This window comes from Siniperca chuatsi, linkage group LG4 (genome assembly GCF_020085105.1).
Source record: "Siniperca chuatsi isolate FFG_IHB_CAS linkage group LG4, ASM2008510v1, whole genome shotgun sequence".
NCBI classification, from domain to species: domain Eukaryota; kingdom Metazoa; phylum Chordata; class Actinopteri; order Centrarchiformes; family Sinipercidae; genus Siniperca; species Siniperca chuatsi.
Genome location: NC_058045.1, coordinates 29,548,290 through 29,572,159, shown reverse-complemented (window position 1 = coordinate 29,572,159; position 23,870 = coordinate 29,548,290). Strand labels below are relative to the sequence as shown.

General features: G+C 42.5%; 1 protein-coding gene across 2 annotated transcripts; it reads right to left on the bottom strand.

Moving 5' to 3' along the window:
* Positions 1-5,731: 5,731 nt before the first annotated feature.
* LOC122874711 (peroxisomal succinyl-coenzyme A thioesterase-like) lies at positions 5,732-19,414 on the bottom strand. 2 transcript variants are annotated; one of them, XM_044192954.1, is made up of 11 exons: positions 19,276-19,414; positions 17,255-17,474; positions 16,984-17,083; positions 16,697-16,890; positions 16,318-16,487; positions 13,635-13,754; positions 12,630-12,712; positions 9,863-9,956; positions 8,790-8,870; positions 8,025-8,166; positions 5,732-7,923 (listed from the first exon to the last, which is right to left on the bottom strand). In XM_044192954.1, exons 2-11 carry the CDS (start codon positions 17,448-17,450, stop codon positions 7,787-7,789), a joined length of 1,317 nt encoding a protein of 438 aa, XP_044048889.1. In that variant the 5' UTR covers positions 17,451-17,474; positions 19,276-19,414; the 3' UTR covers positions 5,732-7,786. The 2 variants fall into 2 exon arrangements, with proteins under 2 accessions (XP_044048889.1, XP_044048888.1); XM_044192953.1 differs by having other exon boundaries at positions 17,255-17,456; positions 19,276-19,383.
* Positions 19,415-23,870: the final 4,456 nt, after the last annotated feature.

Here is a 23,870-nt window from a genome sequence, read left to right as displayed (position 1 = left end):
GTTAATCCAAGTTACTTAACCACCTGAAGTTCAGCCCCACTGGGTGGGGCTTCAGTCTCCTCCCACAGCAACATCACTCTGTCTGGACTCAAGATGGCGCCATCGAGTCACCGAAACTCCACATTATTGAACCATGCCGATTTTACGCATCAGTTTGTCGGTTAGTATAGGTCTTGGAGTACTATATGTGAAAAAGTTTAGTCTTTTTTTAGCTTTTCAGGCTCCAAAGAGAGCTGCGCTGTTGTGGCTGAAGACTCAATTTCAAAATAAAAAAATCTGGGTGTGTGGAGTAAGAAAGAAACTGAAAGATTTTTCAGTTGGACACTTTAAAAAGCTTTAATTATCTTAAGTTGTTTTTCATGAGCGCACAAGATCATTAACTATAAATTCATATCCGTCTCTAGACTTCGATGCACACATACACGATATAATGGAGAGAACTTGTTCCTTTCATTTTTAATAATTTTGACGTTTGGACTGTTGGTTGGACAAAAGCCTTGTGAAGGTGTCACTTTGGGCTCAGGGTCATTGTGACAGCTTTTCTCACTATTATCAGAATTTTTACAAGCCAAACAATCAATCGATTAATGGAGAAAATAATCAGCAGTTGCAGTCCGATACAAAATAGTTAAAATTTTCCTCCACCTCAACCAACTACAACAGTAAAATCCTGCTTTTACACTAATGCATGAGTAATAGTTATCTAATGATATAATATATAACATGACCACTGCACGCACCAAGTGGAAAACTATCACATATTTTAATGATTTTTTGAGGAGAATTAGTGTCTCACCTTGTGTAATTTACATAATCCCTTCTAATGTGGATCTGTGATCATGATGCTGCTTATTTGACCACCTCTACTACTGATGAAGGTGAGGATGAGCAGTGCCGGGGTTTTGGTGATGTGATGAAGGCCTCTGGGTTTTTTGATTATTTTTTAACCACTTTATTGTTTGTTAACCTATACTGCATCAAACCCACCTCCTCCTTTTCCTCTTCCAAAAGCATAACAGGTTGACAGTCCCACTACAAATCAAAGAAAACCGAACTGTGCCAGTTAAAATTTAAAATAAAATTTAAAAAATGTAAAAATTGCTTTGTCACAATTGGCTGTGGCTTCTTCCGATATTATTGAAAGATGTATTTGTTGTTGCTGCATCTTACTAGTTGTTCAGAGTTAATTGGATCTTATCATAATGTAATCATTTTATATGGTACTTATGTATTAGTTATTATCAGGGTAGCAGCTCCTCAATAGGAATGAATAAAAAAACGTAATGACATAAATAATAAGAAAAAATGGATGAAATAATAAGTCCACACAGATAATACAGCCTATGTAATGCAACCGCAAGGGGGCACAAGCCAGTGTCTTCTTTTGCCAGTCCCAAGTCTGGATAAATGCAGAGGGTTGTGTCAGGAAGGGCATCCGACGTAAAATGCGAATCGTGACAATGACTTCCATACCGGATCAGTCGGGGCCCGGGTTATCAACGACCGCCATCAGTGCTGTTGTCCTACAGGGGACCGGTAGAAATTGGACTACTGTTGGTCAAAGACGAAGAAGGAGAGGAGTAAGGTGTGTTCGTAGGCAGAGAGAGAAGAGGAAAGCTAAGAATGTAGGACTGACAGTAGGGACTTGTTGGGAATGTTGGGACTATGACAGGGAAGGCTAGAGAGTTGATTGACATGATGCAGAGAAGGAAGGTGGACATACTGTGTGTCCAGGAGACCAGGTGGATAGGTAGCAAGGCTAGAAGCTTAGGAGCTGGGTTCAAGTTGTTCTACCATGGGTCAGATAGGAAGAGAAACGGAATAGGAGTTATCCTGAAAGAGGAGTTTGTGAGGAATGTTCTAGAGGTGAAAAGAGTATCAGACAGGTTGATGAGTCTGAAGCTGGAAATTGAAGGGGTGATGTTCAATGTTGTGAGTGGTAATGCCCCACAGGTATGATGTGAGTTAGAAGAGAAGGATAAATTCTGGAGTGAGTTAGATGAAGTGATGCAGAGCATCCCCAGAGGTGAGAGAGTGGTGATTGGTGCAGACTTCACTGGGCATGTAGGTGAAGGGAACATCAGTGATGAGAATGTGATGGGCAGGTTTGGTCTTCAGGACAGGAACGCAGAAGGACAGATGGTGGTAGACTTTGCAAAAAGGATGGAAATGGCTGGTAGACTACATCTTGTGTAGGCGTTGTAATCTGAAAGAGACTAGTGACTGTAAAGTAGTGGTAGGGGAGAGTGTAGCCAGACAACACAGGATGGTAGTGTGTAAAATGACTCTGGTGGTGAGGAAGATGAAGAGGACAAAGGCAGAGCAGAGGACAAAGTGGTGGAAGTTGAAAAAGGAAGAATGTCGTGTAGTTTTCAGGGAGGAGCTGAGACAGACTCTGGGTGGTCAGGAAGTGCTCCCAGATGACTGGACCACTACAGCTAATGTGATCAGGGAGACAGGTAGGAGGGTACTCGGTGTGTCATCTGGAAAGAGGAAAGTGGACAAGGAGACTTGGTGGTGGAACGAGGAAGTTCAGGAGTGTATACAGAGAAAGAGGTTAGCTAAGAAGAAGTGGGACACTGAGAGGACTGAAGAGAGTAGACAGGAGTACAGGGAGATGCAGCGTAAGGTGAAGGTAGAGGTGGCAAAGGCCAAACAAAGAGCATTTGAGGACTTGTATGCTAGGTTGGACACTAAAGAGGGAGAGGTGGATTTGTACAGGTTGGCCAGACAAAGAGATAGAGATGGGAAGGATGTGCAGCAGGTTAGGGTGATTAAAGATAAGGATGGAAATGTGCAGAGCTGTGGCAACTACAGAGGAATAAAGCTGATGAGCCATACAATGAAGTTGTGGGGAAGAGTAGTGGAAGCTAGGCTAAGGGCAGAGGTGAGCATTTGTGAGCAGCAATATGGTTTCATGCCTAGAAAGAGTACAACAGATGCAGTATTTGCTTTGAGGATGCTGATGGAGAAGTACAGAGAAGGTCATAGGGAGTTGCATTGTGTCTTCGTAGATTTAGAGAAAGCGTATGACAGGGTGCCGAGAGAGGAGCTGTGGTATTGTATGAGGAAGTCTGGAGTGGCAGAGAAGTATGTTAGAGTGGTGCAGGACATGTATGAGAGCTGTAAGACCGTGGTGAGGTGTGCTGTAGGTGTGACAGAGGAGTTCAAGGTGGAGGTGGGACTGCATCAAGGATCGGCTCTGAGCCCCTTCTTGTTTGCTCTGGTGATGGACAGGCTGACAGATGAGGTTAGACAGGAATCTCCATGGACTATGATGTTTGCGGATGACATTGTGATTTGTAGTGAGAGCAGGGAGCAGGTGGAGGAAAATCTAGAGAGATGGAGGTCTGCTCTGGAAAACAGAGGAATGAAGCTTAGCCGCAGTAAGACAGAATACATGTGTGTCAATGAGAGGGACCCAGGTGGAACGGCGAGGTTACAGGGAGCAGAGGTGAAGAAGGTGCAGGACTTTAAGTACTTAGGGTCAACGGTTCCGAGCAATGGAGACTGTGGAAAAGAGGTGAAGAGGCGAGTGCAAGCAGGTTGGAACGGGTGGAGAAAAGTGTCAGGTGTGTTGTGTGATAAAAGAGTATCAGCAAGAATGAAAGGAAAGGTGTTCAAGACGGTGGTGAGACCAGCGATGTTGTACAGCTTAGAGACAGTGGCACTGAAGAAAAGACAAGAGGCAGAGCTGGAAGTAGCAGAGCTTAAGAGCTCTTTGGGAGTGACGAGGACGGACAGGATCAGGAATGAGTACATCAGAGGGACAGCTCATGTTAGATGTTTCGGAGATAAAGTCAGAGAGGCCAGATCGAGGTGGTTTGGACATGTTCAGAGGAGAGACTGTGAATCTATTGGTAGAAGGATGCTGAGGTTGGAGCTGCCAGGCAGGAGGTCTAGAGGAAGACCAAAGAGGAGATTTATGGATGTAGTGAGAGAGGACATGAAGTTAATTGGTGTGAGTGAAGAGGATGCAGAGGACAGGGTTAGATGGAGGCACATGATTCGCTGTGGCGACCCCTGAAAGGGAACAGCCGAAAGGACAAGAAGAAGATGATACAGCCTATGTATGAATAAATGGAAAGCATAACAGGTCAGTCTCATGTGCCCATGACCCCACACGCCCTCTGACCTTTCACCTCTGAAAAGAATAGCTGTTTTAGCTCAACTGAGCGCACAACAACAAAGTATCGTCGTCTGGTTGTCAGTCAGCACTGAAACATCCATCTGTCCCTTGGGGGCCCTCTTACTTTTTGAGAGGCCAAAACATGTAACCTGTTCCTCTGGTTCTTCTGAGTCTTTTCATTCATGTGGCACCTCTGCTTTTCAGTTTCTTAAAGGAACACTCAGACATTTTAGGAAATCCTTGCATTCATCTTTAAAGCCATTTCACACTGTAACTCTAATCAGAATCAGAAATACTTTATTGATCCCTGAGGGGAAACTCTTTTGTTACAGCAGCTCACTTTCACGTCAGTGCACACAGGAATAGAAGTACTAAGCAAATCACAATATAATACACTATAATACAGGCAAGATAAATTTAGTACCAAGTAGATATAAGTATAAAATTAAAATAAGTGTAAAGTACAAAGTGGATTTACCGGTTGATGATAAGTATGTACGGTATAATAATACAATGTAATAATATAAGTAATAAGTAATAGTGCATGAACTGTCAAGTTAAGTGTACCTTATTAAGATTATTATGAGACGGTGGATATTGCACAGCAGTAATAGAAGTATGAATAAATATCAATAAAATAAAATGAAAACAGAGTATATTGCACGGAGTATTAAACAGAGAATATTGCACAATTATTTCAAGTATTGCAGTGATGTTAATGGTCCAATGTCCAGTTTAATGACTTAGGGTCATACAGACTGACAACAATAATATACGTATTGCTGAGTTTTCTCCACAACCTGTTAACCTCCTCTACTATAAAACAGGTTGGGATTTTGTATTTTAGATTAATCATAGAACTCAGACAGCTGAGAGAGATGTCTCAGTAGAGATTGATAGCATTCACACCAACCATCCAGAGTCACCTGGTCGTCAGTCATTTTCTCTCATACATTTTTGATTGGTCACTTAGATGACACTGTGATGTGTGTGCTGAGAAACACACACATCATACAGGCAGAGCAGAGAGGCCGGGGACAGGACGAAACGTGCGCTTCGGCTTCGGTTGTGCGGAGGTGTGGGCGATTTTATTTGTGCTTCAGAACGTAACCGCCATGAAACAATCAGAAAATAACGTTTCATTTCTCTGATTCACTGCTTTGTTCTCACTAACGCCGCTCCCTCTCTTCATTCAGTCTCTAGCTTGCTCTCTCTCTCTCGCCCGTTGAGCTGGGGAGGAGGAGCCAACTTTGAATCATGCATTTACAATCAGCAATCGACAAATCCTACTTATTCTGCCTTTAAAATCACAAAGGTTTAAATTTCTTATATCAACTGCTGTAGTGGAGCCGATTTGACTGTGATTATAGAAATTATAGAAAGTAAACCTGAGGAACACGCTTCATTTTTTCAGCCAGAGGAAAGAAATGCTGAGTGAGAGACTGCATTGAGTTACAGAAGCAAGTGGAAGAGAGGCCGGACAGAAAGTGACATCATGACTCTCTATTCACAACCATTTACCAAAACATAACACTAACGTGCTTTGACTGTGTTTGCACTGCAGTAAATTCATACATAGGAATTTGATTCCTGGAGACACGGGTTATTTAATATTTTATTCATATAACGACATGTTACGATGGTACATTATAACAGTCAGAATGTAGAACAATTACATTTACAATTTTCTGTCAATTTATGTCATCTAACAATCAAAAAGTACTATTCTCTGGTGTCAGCTTATCTAGTGTGATGATTTGGTGTTTTTCTCTGTTTTGTGTCATTGTAAACTGATGCTTTTGTCAAACTCAAAAGGAACAAGCGCTAGACATCAGCAAAAAATTGCATCCCTGCCAAATAAACAGCTCAAAGTGTGGGTTTTCTTTCTTCTTATTTTTAAAGAAGTGAAATGGGAGTGCTAGTGTGGGATGCCAAGATGTGAAAAGGTGGGTTTTCAGCCTGCAGAGGAAGATGGGCAGTGACTCTGCTGTCCTGACTTCAGTGGGGAGTTCATTGAGACATTTTGACTTGTCAAAGCAGGAAAAGCAAAGGTGGAATTGATAACATTAATGATGGCTACTTTCCATTTAGGTGACGCAGTTTGAGGACTCTGGTATGGTGCATGTTCACTCACTGACATGGCTTAATGGGACACTTAATGGAATGGAGCCATCGTTAATGTTATTATTTACAGCAGTGCTTTTCCTGTTTTGACAAGTCAAAATGTCTGCCGTGAAAAGGGTCTATCCAGAGGCAGAGGAGTGTAACGATCGGGCCGGGGTGTAGGGTTTGACCATGGCTTGGAGGTAGGAAGGAGCAGTTCCTTTCAGTGCGAAGTGGAGGATGTTGTGAGGAGGGCGTGATCTAGCTCAGCACCAGGCCCCAGTGGAGTACCCTACACAGTCTATAAGAACGGCCTGAAGCTACTCCATCGGCTTTGGAGGGCCATGAAGGTGATCTGGAGGAGGAGGGAAGCTGGCCCAGTCATGGAGATACGCTGAAGGGGTGTACATAACGAAAGAGGAGTGATCCAATAACATCGGCCAAGTTCGGATCATCTCCTAAATGATGGGGGGAAAAGGGTTACCTAAAGCTAACTAGCCATATCCTAAGATTACCATAGATAACGTTACATAAAACACCACCGCACAAAGTAACCTAAATCTATAGCTAATGTATAGCTATATGTTGCAAAATGAATTCATTACTGGAATGGAATGGAAGGGGGGAGGGGGAGAGTGTCATCTAGTGGCTGGATGTTATCAATGTTAGCGATAGCACCTTTAACACAGAAACACAGGACTCTCCCAAATTATGTAACAATCCTATAGATTTATGTTATAGCCACCAGTTGTAATTAATTCAACTTATTTTCTGAGAAATCATGTTTTGTACGTCAGTTTGGCGGACAGCTCTACATACTAAAATACTCATGAGTCTCGGCCACTGTTGCCAAGTAGAAGAAGCCAGTCAGTGACAATGTTGTTGCAGTTGGGAATAAAACACTGTGAATTAAACCAACACTGACCCAGAATTTAAAAGTGAATTGATTTAAGCTGTAGATTCTATCGTCAGTTTCCTCTTTATCTTCCACCCGCCATTAGCACCGCGCGTCACACAATTTTAAGCTGGGTAATTGAATGCTTCTTGCAAAAATGCACGCATATCAAATATCTGCTACCTTTCTTAAATTCCGATAAAACTGAAATCCTTATCATTGACCCTGACCCTAGTCCCAGATCCAGAGATGCTAGGGGTCCGAGCTTTTGCTGTTAGGGCACCTCAACTCTGGAACGAACTGCCCCACAAACTCAGATTTGCAAAATCAATATCTTCTTTTGAAATCGATTCTGAGCATGTATTTTTATCCAAGGGCTTTTATATAACCTTATTCAAATACATACATTTGTATGCATGTGTGTATTCACAGTATGTGTGTAAGTAGGTTGGTTTATGGTTGTGTGAAATGCATATGTATGTTGTGTTTTTTCTTTTTTCCCCTCATAAAGCACTTTGTAATCTCTGGTTTTGATAAGTCTTATTATTATGACCAGATATTTTCGAACAGTTTTTCATCTTTTGTACTGATGATTCAAGCAGGAAAATTTCATGTCCATCCAAGCTGTAGAAATATATAATCATTAGCTGTCGCCTTGGTTATAGGTGGGAAAGTGAAGCTGCACCAGGGTTTGTGCCGCCATACAGATTCTCCCTCAGAAAGACCAGCGTCTTCCTCCAGGCGTCTTCCTGAGCACGAGAATGTGCCGCTGTCTCTCCTCCCCACAGAGCCATAACTGCAAAGACAACAGGAAACTGAAACGTCAAAAGCCTAAAGTCCTGATTTTGGAGAGTTTCTGTTACTGTCTACAGCTTCCCAGTCTGAAGTTGAACCTACCCTTCTCACGTGTATGAACTGTTTTGAAGGTGCTGGCTCGGGCGTGCGGGGTGTACGGAGGTTCAATCAGGTGGCCGGCATTCGGGTACGACAAGACAGTCAGCAGGTGGCTATTCCCCGCTCGCTCCATCATCTCCCTGATCTGGAAAACAGGAAGAAAAAAAACCTAATCTCTCTATTTGTCAGATGGTTTCATAATGTATATATTTATGTTTCTAATACTGTTTTTACTGCTGTCATCTCTGATCAGTATGGAATCTTTCCAGAACAGACACAAAACTTCAAGACCTAAATAACATGCCAGCATTGTTCTCATGTGCATAATTGCATAAAACATACATTATTTGGCAAAAAGCATAGAAACTGTTACAACACTGGTTTGCTCTGTTCCTTATTACATCCCTGTGTGTTTGCTGTTTTCATGAAATAAAAATACATTTGAAAAAGGGCAATTATTTAACGATTTCAATAAAAGTGTAAAACTGAAAATAAAAATAATTAAATGGCTGAGTTTTAATAAGCTAGTAAATTGTTTCACACAGTGTTGGTTCATTTACATATAATGCTCTATTTATTCATATGATTAACTTGTGTCTAATCTTTTAATTTAATATTGGCCATTTTGGAATTCCATATAACCCAGTAGCTGTTCAGTTTCCTCTCAGCGATTAGTAAAGTTTAATCCAACTTTTGTCGTCCTGCGACTTCAAACCTCTGGACCAAGCTTGTTATTCACAATGGATGTTGTCATGTCAGTAAACTCACGTCCTGTGCAGACTCGTAGGCAGGCCAGTTCTGATCGTCCTCACCTACAACCAGCAACAGAGGACACTGGAGTCGTCCCACCTGCTCAGAGACAAACAGCAGCAGCATTTCAGCTTTTATCACCGGCTGCAGCTCAAATATTTATGCATTACCGGACATCACCTGTGGACAGCGCTCGACTGGTAATCTGGCACACCAGGCATTTTCCCAGTGGGCCAACGCACTTTGATCAGGGACTCTCAGGGAGGGCGCAGGGAGGTAGTGTGTGTGCCAGGCCATGATGACAATGATGATTGATGATTAATTCAATTAATAGCGATGATAATAAGATAAGATAACATAATCGTAACGCTATCAAAGTGAGACCGTCAGCTACTGCTGGTGCTCACTCAGTTTTTTTAGCCTGTCGCAACTTTGGCTGACTATGCGTTAACTAGCTAACATGAGAGTTGGCTAAGCAGTGAGTGACCTAGGTCCATAACGTATCATAATATTAAAATGATTAGGCTAATGGTTCCCTTGATAAAGGCTGTATAATAGATTACATCTGTAGCTCTACTGCGCAAAAATGTATGCCTGCTTATGTATTAGCCTAGTACCGTGAAGGAAATAGCCATTTCTAACAACAGGCAATCATACAAGCACACTCCTTGATTTAATTGCCTTATCACATACACAGGTCTATTACTCCTCTCTGAACATTAATATAAAACAAAAAGGTGATCTATTAACTGTGTAAACACCTTATGCAATAGTCAATAGTCATCATCAATATTTGGATACTTGAAATCTGTATGAACTGACTAAGCACCCTGAGTCTGGATCCGCTCGAGGTTTCTGCCTCTTAAAAGGACGTTTTTCCTTGCCACGGTCGCCAACTGCTTGTTCATGGTGGGAATTGTTGGGTCTCTGATTCAATTTGATTCTTGCTGGGAAATATTGTACTACCAAATAAATGCAAAATGCCATAAAAAAACAGACACTTGCTTTTGAGACCAAAAACACAATTACAAAACTGAAAAATGAACTGTGTAAGGAAAAGACAGAGAGAAATTCTGGCTGGTGATACTCACGTCCACTTTGAGTGCGGGGTCGGTGGGAATGGGCAGCAGCAGATCTCGCCAGATCACCTGGTTCTCCTCAGTGATGCGAGTCTTCTCAGTGTTCCTAATTGGACAAAAAAAAAACTCTTCTTCACTCCACATCTATGTTTCACTTTAGATTCAGTTTGAACACACCTTTAGAGCCTTACAAATAGTGGAGCAAAGAAATTAATTTAAAAATACATATACAGTAGGTACGGAAAGTATTCAGATGGGAGAAAGTTCCAGAAAGTCAACTATCACTGCAGCCCTCCACCAGTCGGGGCTTTATGGCAGAGTTGCCCGACGGAAGCCTCTCCTCAGTGCAAGACATATGAAAGCCCGCATAGAGTTTGCCAAAAAACACATGAAGGACTCCCAGACTATGAGAAATAAGATCCTCTGGTCTGATGAGACTGAAGATTGAACTTTTTGGCGTTAATTCTAAGCGGTATGTGTGGAGAAAACCAGGCACTGCTCATCACCTGCCCAATACAATCCCAACAGTGAAACATGGTGGTGGCAGCATCATGCTATGGGGGTGTTTTTCAGCTGCAGGGACAGGACGACTGGTTGCAATTGAAGGAAAGATGAATGTGGCCAAGTACAGAGATATCCTGGAAGAAAACCTCTTCCAGAGTGCTCAGGACCTCAGATTGGGCCGAAGGTTCACCTTCCAACAAGACAATGACCCTAAGCACACAGCTAAAATAACAAAGGAGTGGCTTTGGAACAACTCTGTGACCATTCTTGACTGGCCCAGCCAGAGCCCTGACCTAAACCCAATTGAGCATCTCTGGAGAGACCTGAAATTGGCTGTCCACCAACGTTCACCATCCAACCTGACGGGACTGGAAAGGATCTGCAAGGAAGAATGGCAGAGGATCCCCAAATCCAGGTGTGAAAAACTTGCAACTGGCTGCAATGAAACAAAGAGTGAAAAATTTAAAGGGGTCTGAATACTTTCCGTACCCACTGTATGCACACACACACACACACACACACACACACTATTTAATGTATGTAATATACGGTTTGTCCTGAGGGTAGTGCTACAGGAAAGATCATGGGGTCATTAAAATATAAAGGGTTCATTCTCTGGGCAGCAGGAAAGGGATAAGGACATTTAACGACAATCTTGGCCAGTAGTGACTAAGGTGTTGTCTACACGTATACAGATATTTTTGAAAAGAAATATTTTCCTCTAAGTTTTGGCCTCTCGTCCACATGCAAACAGAGTTTTAGGTCACTAAAACAGAGATTTTTGAAAACATGTAGACATGTAAAACAGAGCATGTGGGAAACGATGACGTCAACTCCTCAATTTGCGGATGCCCATCATCGTTACTTTGTGTAATGAGCATGTGCCTCAAACATCAACAATGGCTGACTACCAGTTTGTTACGTTTTGTTAGCACTGCTATGTCTAATTACAAGTTTACACCTTAACTTCACCATTTCACCGGCATACAGAGGCATCTGCTGTGCCCAATATTACTTGGTCTACCTCAGCGTCTGTGGTTTAAAGTCCACCAGAAACAATGGTTTTGGATCAGGCCCAGTCGAACCAGCAGATGGTGGGACAATTTCGAGAGTGGGACTGTTATCGAAGAGGAGTGTAAGGAAAACTTTTGCATGTCCAGAGCATCGCTCACATCTTTGAGTGAGCTCCTTCGTCCTTACATCCAAGGGAAATCAAAGGTGATGAGATTTCCAGTAGGTGTTTTGAAAAGGTAGCCTGTACACTTTATTAACCTAAGCGACAAGTGGAGACTGCAGAAGACAGCTAACACCTTTGGCCTGTTGCAACAGAGTGTCTCAAACATTGTTAGGCAGATCTGTAAAGCCATAACAGTCCATCTAGGCCCACAGTACATAAGGCTGCCTTTCACCGAACCCAAAGTAGACGAACTCGTCACAGGGTTTGCCCATGGTATGTCCCAGTGCTTGGGAGCAATCGATGGGACTCATATTGAAATTAAACAGCCACCTACCAACTCCACGGATTACATCAATAGAAAGGGGATGTTTTTGGTTAATGCCCAAGCCGCATGTGACTCATCGATGTGATGGCCCAGAAGCATTCACGATGCTTGAGTGTTCGCCAATTCCCAGTTGAACACTCATTTCAAGAATGAAATCCTATGCCTTAAAAAAATTTAATTATGGAGAGCCTATTCCAGTTTTTCTGCTTGGAGATTCGGCTTCTCCCTTATTGCTTTCCTCATAAAAGAGTATGCAAATGTTGGCTGCAACACTAAAGAACAGTACTTTGGCTTGTCTCTGTGTCAAAGCTGAATGGTAAGTGAATGTGCTTTTGAGCGACTGAAGGCGAGGTTTGGAGCGCTTAGAAGGGCTATGGACATAAACCTGAATAACGCTTTTGTCATTTATGCATGTTTTGTCTTACATAATTATTGCAAGGCCTGTAAAGAGACAGTTGATGACAACCATGCAATTCGACCAGGAATACCACGCAGAATAACTATTGACAATAATAACTATTTGACATTTTGTTGATGTAAGAATTTCGCCACCTACTGGCACAGCATGCTTGTTTGAGTGTTTGGAGTCATTTTTGTGTTCTGGTGTGGACAGAGATATTAAGACTTAAGATTAAAACTAAGGTCGTGTGAACAGAATTTTTTTTTTTAAACGGAGTGGGAAAATATCTGTTTTCAAAATATCCGAATATGTGTAGACAACACCTGAGTTGTTGAAGAAAAATCATGAAGTCACTGACAGCAGATCAACTTACTTGCCAAAGGAAGTCAACATTTGTTCCAGAGTTCCGTCAATCGGCTGCACATGACTCCCACTAATACACACCGCACACCTGAGCTGTAGGACCACATACACACAAACAAATATACACCCACACTTAATATACAGAAGTTGACACAGGATCAGCTGAGACAGAAACCTGATCAGAATTCATTTTTGATGGACAAGTAAGATCCGAAAAAACACACAAAATGACAAAGTACTAATGTTTAAAAAAAAAATTAATGGGGAAACAACAATTATCTAATCTTATGAATACTACTGAAAACATATTGAAAAGTGTTCCAGTTACAACATTTCAGACTGAAATCAAGTCTTTTCAATGGAATCAATGCGATCAGTGCGTTCACTTGCAGAGCCGTAAAGAAGTAAATTGTTGCAGACCTTTGTATGGAGTTCAACTTTGGTGAACGTTGACTTGAAGATTCACAACAAGTTGAAAATGGGTGCTTCTCATTAATCTTAAATGCCTCCTCATTCCCCTCACTTGCGTCTTTTCCTTGTGTAGTCCCTCCCACATTAAACGCAAGGGAGAGATGCAGGCAGGAGTCCAAGGGACGAATAAGTTCAGTTCAATTAACGTTAACAGTTTGAAATTATTTGGGGGGGAACAAGCTAGCTAGCTAGCTTGCTAACTGGTAGTTAATTAACTGGTAGCACGCCAGCTAGCTTGGCAAGTTATTTTGTGAGACTAGCTGCAGCATGTTACTGGCTAACTTCCATGTTTTCAGTTAGCTTCCCAGCCAGAATAGTTTAGTAGTATTGTGCTATTAGCAAAATTAGCCACAACCACATGTAGCCACTGCACAAACCTACAGGTAGCTACTGTCACCAAGCTTCTAGCACAAACTATTTTTCATCTGACCACGTACTTACCTGAAGTTTTCGATTGTTAGCAACTAAGATTAAACTAGTGGAGCTATATTAAGCTACGTCATTATGATAAAAGTAACTTTCAGCTATCTTTCAGTTGTCTTACCTTCATAACTTGGGAGTAAGCAGCCATTTTGAGGGTGACACTGGTGCCGAAGGAAAGACCCAACATGGCGATCCTGCTGCCGAGGACCTGAGGATGCTGCTCCAGGACTCTATAGGCCGTCTGCAGCAAGAAAACATGCCAGAAAACAAATTGTTACAGCTGTGACATCTGTCAATAAAGTGCGAGTAAAGTCACAGTAATGAGCTCAAGAGTTCAACAGTCTAATGGCCTGAGGGATGAAACTGTCCCTGTCCATCCGTCCCAGATGCTGCAGTACCGTCTGCCTTGAGTCCAGGTCAGGTCCTGAAGCTGCTCACTCTCTCCTGTTGATGGTGTCCTTCTCTCTGTTGCTTCCTGTAGTCCAAGACCTTTGTCACCGGTGATCAGGCCAATGATCGACACGACTGCTGACGACACGACCAATGACAGTCGTGTCGTCAGCAAACTTGATGCTGTGTGTGGCCATGGATAAAACAGGAACTACAGCATACAGTCACACACTGATGGCAGCTGCTCAGTTGGAAGACTAATCATTCATACACTCACACGCAATTTGGGCTTCAACATGTGGGCTGGGGGAAGCTAGGATCGAACTGCCAACCTTCCGATTGGTGGACGACCCGCTCGTAGAACGGGTAGAATGCTGAACTATGTCAATGAACAACATTCTCACATACTTTGTGTTTCTCTGGTCCAGGTGGGAGAGGGCCATGTGGAGGGCTATAGTGATGGCGTTGTCAGTTGATCTCTTTGGTTTGTATGCAAATTTAACTGGGTCCAGTGAGTCAGGGAAGGAGGAGGTGATGAAGATTTTGACTAACCGCTCAAAGCACTTCATGATGGTGGAGGTGAGTTCTACTGGGCGATAGTCATTCAGTCAGAGGGTTTTGGTTTTTTGGGGACAGGGACAATGGTGGTCTTCTTAAAACGTGGGGACTACAGATTTAAGCAGTGACATGTTGAAAATGTCTGCCAGTTGATCTGCACAGACCTTGAGAGCTCGGCCAGGGATGCCATCAGGACCAGGTGCCTTGCATGGATTAATCCTTTTGAAGGATCGACACACATCTGCCCTGGATACTGCTAGTGGGCAGGGGTCCGGGCCTTTTGCACCTCCTCAGCCAGGAAGTTGTTCTCAAAGTGTGCATAGAAGGTGTTCAGTTCATCTGGGAGAGATGCAGAAATTATCAGCACTGCTAGTTTTCCTTTTGTAGTCTGTAATAGTTCTTAGTCCAGCCCACGTTTCTGGTGTTGGAGCCCTAATAGTTAGACTCCACCACCAGTGATGGTGACAGCTTGTTTATTTTAGTCCAATCTGATATTCAGTCTTAGATGTGTCACAAAACTTCTGACAACTATTCTAACTCAAATCTGAAATCTTTTGAATTGGCCATATATTTCCATAAACCAGCTTTCATCATGTCTTTGCAGCTGGTCCATCAATGTGAAGCAGGCTGCTGTAATCTGGGTGTGATCTTTGACTCTCAGCTTTCCTCTCAGAGTCAGGTGACTGAATATGTGCCGTCATGTTTTCTGACCTTAAGAAACTGTCAGTTAGGTTATCTTGGACTTTTAAATCTTTGATTATTCACACATCTGACCTGGAAAAGGGATCTCTCCTGTGTTGCTTGTGGTTTTGTTTGTGGAGTTTTTTCTGGACTGAATTGAGAGTCTAAGAATAGAGGGTGTCGTATGTTATACAGATTATAAAGCCCTCTGAGGCAAGTTTGCAATTTGTGATTTTCGGCTGTATGAATAAAATTTACTTGACACAGCTGGACAATAGTGGCTCTCTGTGTTTAGAGATACGTCAAAAACCTCTGCTGCCTCCAGCCAATTCAAAGTGCTGTTGCCAGGCTGTTAACAGTTATGACTATATGACACCACTGAGGTTAATTGTTGATTTGAAGATTTTATCGATTAAAATGAAAGCCCTAGAGGGTCAGGCCATGTGCTACATTTTTATAACAATAAAGTATAAATGTAGTAACAATAATAATAGCAATAGTAGTAGTATGATAAATTGATTTTACATCAGGCTCAACAACAAAAACCCAGCCTATCTGGGTCAAACTCTGAACAACACTTCCTCGAGTTATTTTTAATTTCAACACTTGAGCAGTATCTGGTCTGAGTGAATGAGAGTCTCTGTAAAGTTGAATGAACTTTACATAACTCAACATGATCCTGTTCGGATCCAGTTGCACTTCATGAACAGCACCCTGAACCCAGGGCACCATGGCTTCTGTAGTTTTTGATAGGAATTTTGGGACCTAAAGTGCAATTTACTTTAAATTATACTTTATAGTTATACTTAATACTATAGTAGATCTTTTAAAGGCGGATGTTGTATTTTTAAATATAAGATTTGATTTATAGTTGTAGTTAGACTCAAAATCAGAACTTTACTCAAAAATGTAAGTAAACGTCGGTGCTATGGTGGTACCATGTGCAGACAACAAGAACTGTGATTGGCTGCTTGTGTTTACTCCTAAAAGTTTCAAAATCAGCAGATTAATCAATATTGTGTCGAGCTGTGTGTCTGTCAGTTTGTTGTGGAGTTCTGCTGCTCCCTAGTGGCCATATTGTTAAGGATTTTCCAAAACCCTTAAGTTATTTTGAGGTATTCTGAATGAACATTGATATTACATTTTTTTATACTATAGATGCTCATCAGGTTTACCTCAAAGTACTGGTTGTCCACCATCTTCCCGGTTTCTATGATGATTTTAGGGGTCAGGTAGTCGAGGGCCAGGGAGGCGATGCCATGGGAGGCCAGCAGCGCTGCACGGTACTCCACCAACTTCCCTCCACCCCCCCACAGGTCCAGGAGGCCAGGGAAAGGTCCTGATCCTTCAGACGAGTCAAATTACCAATTTACACAACAATGATATTGTATATTTCTGATGCTTCTACAACTCTGGGTTTACATTTAATGGAAACGTTTTTGAGTGTTTCCTGCCTTCATTTTTTACTAGGTCAACAGTACCTGCTGGTCGCAACTAACTTAACCTGAACTCCACCCACAGGACACCTCCCTCCAGACTCTCCTCTGGTCCTACCTGAGGGCAGGAAGAGGGTTGCAGTGAGTCCGCCCTCTGTGATCGGGATCCTGTGGACACGGGGAGCCATGTACCAGCGCTCCACCACCACACTGGCCAGCGGCACCTGAATGGGCACAAAGCCCTCAGTCTGGTGACCCTGGTACACCGAGATCATGACCTCCATGGGAGTCTGGACATTCACCTTCCTCATCCTGAGGGATGATGGGAAAGAGTCGACTCTGATCATGATAATTGATTTGGTATTGATTGTCATCATTGGAACAGCTCTATCCTTGTTGGCCTACCTGAGCCCAGGCTTGCTGCCTGGAACTGGTCTAAGGCTCCACAGTAGACCCATTGGTTCAACCCCAGAATATGTCCCGCCCAGACTGGGATCCTCTGAAACTTTAAGTAAAAGGCATGAAAAATGATTTCTCTCTTTTGATGTTCATTCCTTCCATGAAATTCCATAATTTTATTAAAACATGTTCTTGCTGCCATTCACAAACTTTTCGACACAAACATTTGTAAATGAATTTGACTGGATTTTCTAGGTCTAGGCATTGAACCACATACCGTTCACAGTCCCACTGGCGTTGGCGGTGTAGCGAGCAAACGCCTCCCAGCTGTGTCCGTCTTCACACTGGTAGAGGGCGTGGACGGTCAGCTGGAAACCAGGTAGGACGTTCTGGACCAGGACAATAAACTTCTCATCCACGAGCCCTCTGGACGGCTGGACCGACAGCTTCACACAACATTGCTTCCTGTCCATGTTGAACTGAGCAGACAGATGCCACTAGAGGTAAGACAGGAAACGTTTCTTTGCTAATAATGGAAGATGGTGAATTCAGTTCACCAGACAACATTATTTGTTTGTTCAAATGCCTAAAACCAGGGTTACCAACTCTCACTTTTGGCAATTAAGACAGAGTGTAATGGGTTATATTACTGAGTCGCACCAACAATGTCTTTCACTGGCTGATCAGACAACTGTCTGATCATTTTGGAAGGTACTGACAAATAATGTCATTCTGCTGCTAAGGGCGTCAGATCAAAGGAACCCAGGCAGGCGATGGCAGACAGTTCAGTACTAACATATTGTGGCAACCCCTTTTGGCTCAGTTCCGTAGCAGTTGGCGTTTAACTGACATTCTTACATCCACCATTTTGTCAGATCTGTAACCTATTAAATATTGACAGGTGTCACTTATCTCTTTCCGAAATGCCCTTGCTGGAGCATTATCTGTGGGCAATCTTTTATAAATCACTATGTTTTTGGTTGGTCTTTGTAATTTGAGATGTTAATTTAGTTTTCTGCAATCAGTTTACTGCTAACCAAGCTACTGATTATAGCTGCTTGCTGTCTGAGGTTAAAGTGTTGCTAATGCATCATAAGTAAGTGTTCATTTACTTTTGGACTGTCTGCTATGTACCTTTAACTGGTGATACTTTGTTTCTTCCTGGCATGAGGGACGATACTGTATAACTAATTTGGCATGAATCCAGTTTCCTTCACACTGTTTTTACGATACCTTTGGCCTACCTATTTTTTTATGGTTTCTCATGTTTTTCAGATTTGTAATCATTGTCACTGACTTTGCTAACACTTCGAATTAATTCATTTGTATGAATTGCTAGTCTAAGCTACATAGTCTTATAGGCAGTGCACCGCAGGCAAGCTGAACATGCAAAAATGTGAAATTGGTCTGCAGGCAACATACAGTTCTACATATATGGGTAAATTATACATGAGCATGTACTTGGGCTTAAATGGATCTCTGTCAGTTTTAAGATTTTAGTTGGAAATTCCTCTTCCTTTACAAATCAATGACCGTTTATAAACCTAACATTGTCTGTCTCAGAACTATCTTGGTAAAGTATTGTAACTACAGCTGTCAAATGTATGAGGAAATACTCAGGAAGTATCTCAAATGTGTATTTAAGTACAGTACTTGAGTAAATGTACTTCAGAAGTCACACATAAGTCTGTTTTGTACATTAAGACACATTTTTCATGCTTACATTAACAGTGCTGTTCTATGTGGTAATATTGCATTCTAAATGAACATATAGCTTATCTTTAGTATTCAGATACCACAGGTGTCCATAAGGTGAAGCGTACGAGTGTGTATCAAGTCCAGTCAGTATTTATTTAGGGCTTGTGTGTTCAGGGTTAAGGTTCATTGTTAGATAGCCTATATTGTCTGTGTATACTTTAACGGGATATTGTCATTTGCAGTAACATTCATTATCCACACCTATTCATGTATTAACCAAAACTGATGCAGCTGCTCACGGTTGAACTACTTTGCCTCATCGGCTGTGAGCATTATTAGATAACTTAGTAGTAGAACTCTGGCAATATTTAGCTTAAAGATTATTTAAAATTAACTCTTCGCATAGTTTCTTCAACACAACTGAATAAGTCATTCACAGAGTCAGAGAGGTTCTAGTACGGGTCAGAAAATTGTATTAATCATCTGGATCTCTGTACTCAACTCTGAATATAAGCTCAAAGTCCACAAAAATGCCTAATTCCCTCTCCCACATTGCATAACTATTGCTAAAATTAGTGTCCAAGCTCAGTGAGAACAGACCTTAGAGCTGTTGTCTTCCAGTTTGTCGTCTGAGCTGCTGTTTAACTTGTCACAAAATCTGGAAACAAAGTTGTGGCTGAGTCTGTGTTAATCCAAGTTACTTAACCACCTGAAGTTCAGCCCCACTGGGTGGAGCTTCAGTCTCCTCCCATAGCAACATCACTCTGTCTGGACTCAAGATGGCGCCATCAAGTCACCGAAACTCCACATTCTGGAACCATGCCGATTTTACGCATCAGTGTGTCGGTTAGTATAGGTCTTAGAGTACTATATGTACTATAAAGTTTAGTCTTTTTTTAGCTTTTCAGGCTCCAAAGAGAGCTGCGCTGTTGTGGCTGAAGACTCAGTTTCCAAATAATAAAATCTGGGAGTGTGGAGTAAGAAAGAAACTAGTTTACCAGACCTCAGTAGCCTATGGAGACCCTAAAGTCCCTTAAGGTGATATTTTTTTATCTTGTACAAGTTAAAGCTAGGGAAGGTAATGCATTTCAGCAGCATTATTGTTATATTTGTTGAAATTCTCTTAACTTCCAGACAGCAATAAATAAATCCACTTCTCTGGAAAAAAAGAAGAAGAAAATAATCCCTATCTGTGGATAACTCAGGCCTTTAATAAGCACGTTGAATGAAATGATTGGCTGGCCTGCCTACCTGCGCGCACTCTGCCCGTGCAGATTTTTCAGTTGGACACTTTAAAAAGCTTTAATTATATTAAGTTGTTTTTCATGAGCGCACAAGATCATTAACTATAAATTCATATCCGTCTCTAGACTTCGATGCACACATACACGATATAAGGGAGAGAACTTGTTCCTTTCATTTTTAATAATTTTGACGTTTGGACTGTTGGTTGGACAAAAGCCTTGTGAAGGTGTCACTTTGGGCTCAGGGTCATTGTGACAGCTTTTCTCACTATTATCAGAATTTTTACAAGCCAAACAATCAATCGATTAATGGAGAAAATAATCAGCAGTTGCAGTCCGATACAAAATAGTTTAAATTTTCCTCCACCTCAACCAACTACAACAGTAAAATCCTGCTTTTACACTAATGCATGAGTAATAGTTATCTAATGATATAATATATAACATGACCACTGCACGCACCAAGTGGAAAACTATCACATATTTTAATGATTTTTTGAGGAGAATTAGTGTCTCACCTTGTGTAATTTACATAATCCCTTCTAATGTGGATCTGTGATCATGATGCTGCTTATTTGACCACCTCTACTACTGATGGAGGTGAGGATGAGCAGTGCCGGGGTTTTGGTGATGTGATGAAGGCCTCTGGGTGTTTTGATTATTTTTTAACCACTTTATTGTTTGTTAACCTATACTGCATCAAACCCACCTCCTCCTTTTCCTCTTCCAAAAGCATAACAGGTTGACAGTCCCACTACAAATCAAAGAAAACCGAACTGTGCCAGTTAAAATTTAAAATAAAATTTAAAAAATGTAAAAATTGCTTTGTCACAATTGGCTGTGGCTTCTTCCGATATTATTGAAAGATGTATTTGTTGTTGCTGCATCTTACTAGTTGTTCAGAGTTAATTGGATCTTATCATAATGTAATCATTTTATATGGTACTTATGTATTAGTTATTATCAGGGTAGCAGCTCCTCAATAGGAATGAATAAAAAAACGTAATGACATAAATAATAAGAAAAAAATGGATACACACAGATAATACAGCCTATGTAATGCAACCGCAAGGGGGCACAAGCCAGTGTCTTCTTTTGCCAGTCCCAAGTCTGGTTAAATGCAGAGGGTTGTGTCAGGAAGGGCATCCGACGTAAAATGCGAATCGTGACAATGACTTCCATACCGGATCAGTCGGGGCCCGGGTTAACAACGACCGCCATCAGTGCTGTTGTCCTACAGGGGACCGGTGGAAATTGGACTACTGTTGGTCAAAGACGAAGAAGGAGAGGAGCAAGGTGTGTTCGTAGGCAGAGAGAGAGAAGAGGAAAGCTAAGAATGTAGGACTGACAGTAGGGACTTGTTGGGAATGTTGGGACTATGACAGGGAAGGCTAGAGAGTTGATTGACATGATGCAGAGAAGGAAGGTGGACATACTGTGTGTCCAGGAGACCAGGTGGATAGGTAGCAAGGCTAGAAGCTTAGGAGCTGGGTTCAAGTTGTTCTACCATGGGTCAGATAGGAAGAGAAACGGAGTAGGAGTTATCCTGAAAGAGGAGTTTGTGAGGAATGTTCTAGAGGTGAAAAGAGTATCAGACAGGTTGATGAGTCTGAAGCTGGAAATTGAAGGGGTGATGTTCAATGTTGTGAGTGGTTATGCCCCACAGGTATGATGTGAGTTAGAAGAGAAGGAGAAATTCTGGAGTGAGTTAGATGAAGTGATGCAGAGCATCCCCAGAGGTGAGAGAGTGGTGATTGGTGCAGATTTCAATGGGCATGTAGGTGAAGGGAACAGCGGTGATGAGAATGTGATGGGCAGGTTTGGTCTTCGGGACAGGAACGCAGAAGGACAGATGGTGGTAGACTTTGCAAAGAGGATGGAAATGGCTGTAGTGAATACTTTCTTCCAGAAGAGGCAGGAACATAGGGTGACATATAAGAGCGGAGGTAGAAGCACTCAGGTGGACTACATCTTGTGTAGACGTGGTAATCTGAAAGAGACTAGTGACTGTAAAGTAGTGGCAGGGGAGAGTGTAGCCAGACAACACAGGATGGTAGTGTGTAAAATGACTCTGGTGGTGAGGAAGATGAAGAGGACAAAGGCAGAGCAGAGGACGAAGTGGTGGAAGTTGAAAAAGGAAGAATGTCGTGTAGTTTTCAGGGAGGAGCTGAGACAGACTCTGGGTGGTCAGGAAGTGCTCCCAGATGACTGGACCACTACAGCTAATGTGATCAGGGAGACAGGTAGGAGGGTACTCGGTGTGTCATCTGGAAAGAGGAAAGTGGACAAGGAGACTTGGTGGTGGAACGAGGAAGTTATGGAGTGTATACAGAGAAAGAGGTTAGCTAAGAAGAAGTGGGACACTGAGAGGACTGAAGAGAGTATACAGGAGTACAGGGAGATGCAGCGTAAGGTGAAGGTAGAGGTGGCAAAGGCCAAACAAAGAGCATATGAGGACTTGTATGCTAGGTTGGACACTAAAGAGGGAGAGGTGGATTTGTACAGGTTGGCCAGACAAAGAGATAGAGATGGGAAGGATGTGCAGCAGGTTAAGGTGATTAAAGATAAGGATGGAAATGTATTGACAGGTGCCAGGAGTGTGATGGGAAGATGGAAGGTGTACTTTGAAGAGTTGATGAATGAGGAAAATGAAAGGGAACGAAGAGTAGAAGAAGTGACTGGTGTGGAGCAGGAAGTAGCAAAGGTTAGCAAGAGTGAAGTGAGGAGAACGTTGAAGAGGATGAAGAGTGGAGAGTGAGAGGATGCCCGAGGAATGGAGGAGAAGTGTACTGGTGCCAATTTTAAGAACAAGGGTGATGTGCAGAGCTGTGGCAACTACAGAGGAATAAAGCTGATGAGCCATACAATGAAGTTGTGGGGAAGAGTAGTGGAAGCTAGGCTAAGGGCAGAGGTGAGCATTTGTGAGCAGCAATATGGTTTCATGCCTAGAAAGAGTACAACAGATGCAGTATTTGCTTTGAGGATGCTGATGGAGAAGTACAGAGAAGGTCATAGGGAGTTGCATTGTGTCTTCGTAGATTTAGAGAAAGCGTATGACAGGGTGCCGAGAGAGGAGCTGTGGTATTGTATGAGGAAGTCTGGAGTGGCAGAGAAGTATGTTAGAGTGGTGCAGGACATGTATGAGAGCTGTAAGACCGTGGTGAGGTGTGCTGTAGGTGTGACAGAGGAGTTCAAGGTGGAGGTGGGACTGCATCAAGGATCGGCTCTGAGCCCCTTCTTGTTTGCTCTGGTGATGGACAGGCTGACAGATGAGGTTAGACAGGAATCTCCATGGACTATGATGTTTGCGGATGACATTGTGATTTGTAGTAGAGAGCAGGGAGCAGGTGGAGGAAAATCTAGAGAGATGGAGGTCTGCTCTGGAAAACAGAGGAATGAAGCTTAGCCGCAGTAAGACAGAATACATGTGTGTCAATGAGAGGGACCCAGGTGGAACAGCGCGAGGTTACAGGGAGCAGAGGTGAAGAAGGTGCAGGACTTTAAGTACTTAGGGTCAACGGTTCCGAGCAATGGAGACTGTGGAAAAGAGGTGAAGAGGCGAGTGCAAGCAGGTTGGAACGGGTGGAGAAAAGTGTCAGGTGTGTTGTGTGATAAAAGAGTATCAGCAAGAATGAAAGGAAAGGTGTTCAAGACGGTGGTGAGACCAGCGATGTTGTACAGCTTAGAGACAGTGGCACTGAAGAAAAGACAAGAGGCAGAGCTGGAAGTAGCAGAGCTTAAGAGCTCTTTGGGAGTGACGAGGACGGACAGGATCAGGAATGAGTACATCAGAGGGACAGCTCATGTTAGATGTTTGGAGATAAAGTCAGAGAGGCCAGATCGAGGTGGTTTGGACATGTTCAGAGGAGAGACTGTGAATCTATTGGTAGAAGGATGCTGAGGTTGGAGCTGCCAGGCAGGAGGTCTAGAGGAAGACCAAAGAGGAGATTT

Coding starts and splice junctions, on each gene's coding strand:
- LOC122874711 (XM_044192954.1), bottom strand. CDS start 17,450: ATGGACAGGAAGCAATGTTGTGTGAAGCTGTCGGTCCAGCCGTCCAGA. Junction 13,755..16,317: donor TGGACAACCAGTACTTTGAG/GTAAACCTGATG, acceptor TTCTTGCTGCAG/ACGGCCTATAGAGTCCTGGA. Junction 9,957..12,629: donor ATGTTGACTTCCTTTGGCAA/GTAAGTTGATCT, acceptor TTGTCCAATTAG/GAACACTGAGAAGACTCGCA.